The sequence below is a fragment of the Physcomitrium patens genome, chromosome 13 (genome assembly GCF_059467195.1).
Source record: "Physcomitrium patens ecotype Gransden chromosome 13, ASM5946719v1, whole genome shotgun sequence".
NCBI lineage: Eukaryota > Viridiplantae > Streptophyta > Bryopsida > Funariales > Funariaceae > Physcomitrium > Physcomitrium patens.
Window position 1 is genome coordinate 3,025,257 of NC_143422.1, and position 4,179 is coordinate 3,029,435.

At 43.0% G+C, this 4,179-nt stretch overlaps 1 protein-coding gene across 1 annotated transcript; it reads left to right on the top strand.

The window, feature by feature from the left end:
* The first annotated feature begins 1,084 nt into the window (after positions 1-1,084).
* Positions 1,085-2,980, top strand: LOC112290335 (uncharacterized). The gene has a single exon (XM_024536500.3). It carries the CDS (start codon positions 1,646-1,648, stop codon positions 2,777-2,779), a length of 1,134 nt encoding a protein of 377 aa, XP_024392268.1. The 5' UTR covers positions 1,085-1,645; the 3' UTR covers positions 2,780-2,980.
* Positions 2,981-4,179: the final 1,199 nt, after the last annotated feature.

The following is a 4,179-nucleotide window of genomic DNA, read 5'->3' on the forward strand; positions in this document are numbered from 1 at the left end:
TGTTGTTTTGCATACCGTTTGATTAGTTCGCGTTCGGTTGCAGCTCTCTGCAAATCTGGAAGACTGGCCGGGGCGTCAACTATTGTGGGTGAGAAGGAAACCGTCACTTTGTGTACTGATAGTTCACAGATTTTGCGCAGGTCAACTTGGCCACCCACTATCACCCGCAGTGGCGAAACTGTTTCCTCTTGGGCGGATTCATCTCCGTGCGAATCATGATGCACAAGTTGTGGAAGTGATTCGGAGCTAGCCTAGTGATCATCGATTCCATTTTTAGGGTTGGTGGCAAGGTACTACATTCTGCAAAGGGATTATCATTAATACCGCTGGGCGATCGATCTTTCCAAGCATTTCTTTAATCTTTTGATCTCTTCTTTGATTCTCTTTCTTCTTTCACAGTCAGTATAGATGTACAAAGATGTCAAACCAATCAACTCGTGATCCGATTGTGACCAACCAGGCTCCACAAAAGTCATCGATCCTCTACCCTGCAGGCAAATTTGTTCACCCAGGAGTGAAGACGCTGCAGCCGTGTGGCAGTCCTTGCCATCTTTTGTTCGGGACCCATTTGGAATGAGCATCTTCGTGAGTAGTCAAGATTGCTCACTGCTTCAAAGCGTGCAAGCGAAACTCCAAACCCACAGATCGAAATTCTAGATTACGCAAATCAGAGAAAAAACAGAATCTCATGCCAGAAAAAACTAGAACAAAACCTGTGTTTAAGTTGCTTAACTCCATCTATGTAACTTCTCAGATTTACTGCGACTTAACTTTTGTTTCGAGCTTTAGAAATGCTTGTCCTTGCGGAGAGCATTCGTCGGATTCATTGGCTCATGTCGCAGGAAGTCTTTACACGCACACAAGGCCACCACGGAGTAGAAACTTTGACCGCCCACTGACGACCTTTCCTTATCCATATATTTATCAGACACTACAACCATTCACCGCTTGCCACGTGCAAGTGGCGATCTTTTGCTCACCTGCAGACGACAAAGTTGAGCTCAGCAATGCCGTCAATCGTTGGTCCACGACGTGAGTCAACCGAATCGTTCGGTGACTTTTTCTTTCAAGCAAGCCGCCTGTCGTGCTTTCTCGACACCTGGTTATCGGCGAGAAGGGTTCCGGATGCGCCTGATAAATCCTCTGCAAGTAGCATGTTGCGTTGCGTACGTTAGTATCCGTGTCCGGTGCAGAAGAAGCTGGCGCTATCCAGAATCCACATTCGTCGCACAGTTCTGTCGGTGAGGCAGCGAGTTCTATGGCATGCCGTGGTTGGATGCATAGATCGATGAGAGAAGTGACAGTTTTGAGTTTGTCATGGCAATTGAGACCTTAAGCGCTGAAGAGGAGAGAAAGTATCCGGAGTAGAATTCAGGGGAGGTTCGACGTTTTCTGACGAAATTGGAGTTGCTGTAAATCGACCTTGGGCAATTAGTGACAAGGGTTTTTGTGCCCTGAGATGGACACGTCCTAGTAATTGGATTCTATCGAGGAATTTGAATGATGACGTGACACCCTAATTCTCCAACACGTAGTGGAAGTCGACGTTGATGTGCTTCGGATTGCAACGCTGCCGCATAAGATTTCTCTGCTAGGTCTCAAGTCGAGACTGAATTCACCGTGTGCCCAATAGCTCTTCCGCACGATGAATTCGTTCACGGAGCGTCACACTGCACGATCCACGAGCACATACCAAACGGAACACCTAGATGGCGACAAGTTCATCGTTACGAGTAAAATCTTGCTGGCGACGTTCGGCGTCCTCTTCGTTGTCATCCTCTTCTTGACTTTCTTGCATCTGTACACGAAATGGGTTTCAGTTGAGACATCCGCGAGTCGCCACAGCGGTGCCCTAGGATCATACTCGTTCTGGCCTGCGTGGCGACGCGACAGGAGCTCTGGTCTCGATGAAACAGACGGTGATATGATGGAAGTGAGTGTGATTGTGGGGCTAGACAAGTCGGCGGTGGAAGCGCTTCCGACTTTCAGGTACCAGACAGATCGAAGCCGTGTAGAGTCAGCCGAAATTGGAGTCATAGATTGCGTGATCTGTCTACGAGATTTCGAGAATGGAGAAATGGGTCGCACGCTGCCCAAGTGCGGCCACAGCTTCCACCTAAACTGCATCGACATATGGTTGTATTCTAGTTCGACGTGTCCTCTATGCAGGGCTGTGTTGGAGAGCACCAACGAGAAATCGTCTACGAATTCAGAATCGGCGAGCGCTCAGTCTTGTTTGCATTCGGACTCAACTGATCTTTCCAGAAGATTCCGAGGTAGGGTTCAACCCGAGCAAACCATTCTTCCGCAACAATCACAACCGGAGCAGGATGCGGAGCAGCACACGAGAACGGAACCATTGCCTAAATCTCAACAACCATTGCAATCAGCTCAACAACAACAGGAGACAGCGAAGAGAGCAGATTCAATTCCAGCCAACGTGTTATTCTGGGGTACTCAGTCACAACATTGGAGCGGTGATGCCCGATTCTCCAACGTGGTGAACACCTCGTTCCAATTAGCACCATTCCAAGTTGCCATTGACATCGACGAAAACCCCAGCACAGCACACCATGATCATCATCACCATTATATCGCAACAACGACGACAACAACACAGCACGCTACAACCTCCGATGACCTAAATTCTTCTTTGCTGGCTAGCCTTGTCTCTCCCAATTCTCGTGCTTCTGTAAGTTCTCGCCGCCTACTCAGTCGAAGCAGGCTGCCGCATTCCGGAGATTACTTCCATGAAACTTCACCTGTGCTATCTTCATAGCCTGTGGCCTGTCTACCTGCACGTTTGCGCACATACTCCATAGCCAGAGATTAAACAACAACCAACATTACTAGTGCCTCATAGGAATCACAATATTAATAATCAACCAAACATTGGATCTAGGACTAGCCCAGACGAAGTGTATATACCACTGCCATAGCAGGTTCTCTGTATAATTCAATTCAGGATACAAATTTTACACATGTTGTGCAAACATTTGAATGACTGTCCACCAGCTCCATCAGACTTCTACAAAACGGAATGGTTGCAAGGTTTCTGAAGATAGTCTATGGAGAGAGAGTTAGAGAGCCCAACAGTGGGTTTTACTTCTGGGTATACTGAAGAATGTGATGTTTGTGAAGAACACAAACAAAAAGAAGCAGTTTTGACAACTGAGAAAGGTGGTTTGATAAATCAAATTGGAATGGTGGCATCAAAAGTTGGAACGGAGGAGCACCAATGAGGATCAGCACAAATCCCATCTCGTTTTCAATCCGAATTATAGGGCCCCAATTTTTACTTCGTATAGAGGCACACCGAGAGTTGGTCGAAGTTTTCATTTCTGTGGTGCTGACTTGGCGCCAGCATTCTTCTTCCCTACCTGCAGCACTTGACATTTAGTGTGGTATTACTTTAATTATATAAAAATAAAGAGGAAAAAATAAGAAGTTATCTGGTATAAACAAGGCATGGTTTGATGTGGACAAGTGTATGTGACCCAAGTTTCTAAACAACAAACATGGTTGAGGAGTAATACATTAAACATCCTCAAAACAAACTTATTTGAAGGTAAAAATTTGAATCATAGCTGAGCTTGAGGTTAGAGTCTTCAATTGGTTTGTACTTGTATGCAACAGTCTAAATGGTTGTTTTAAGTTTATAAAAATAATTGTATATGGAAATAATATAATTAATACATGGTATCTAATTAGATAGGTTTCTTCTACTAAAAAAATTTTCTTGTGTCTAATCTCATCATCAAATATTATGTTATTAAGAAAATAAGTAAGATATCACTTTAAATTACCAAATAATGGAAAATTACACTAAAAGGTATTGCTTAAGGTTGATAGTTTGGAGCTAAATTTTTGAGTTTAAATCTTGCTTGGTATATTCTAATATAGAGATTTAACATCTTTTTGTATCAAAAAAAAAAAAAAAAAAAAAAAAAAACTTTATTACTTTGATTATATTATAAATAAGTAGTCCTAAATGAAAACACAAAATATTTGTCTATCAACAACATTAAAGATAGTTTGTAAAAAAATGTGGATAATGTTAAAGAAACAATACCTAAGTTTGTTGTGTAGTCCAAATTGCTACCTACAAGTAATTAAGGAAAATAATGTTGACTATAAATTTGATAGTATTTATATAAATATATTAATCCAATTGTAAAA

What these genes read in the sequence shown, in the direction of transcription:
- LOC112290335 (XM_024536500.3), top strand. Translation starts at nt 1,646, where the DNA reads ATGAATTCGTTCACGGAGCGTCACACTGCACGATCCACGAGCACATAC.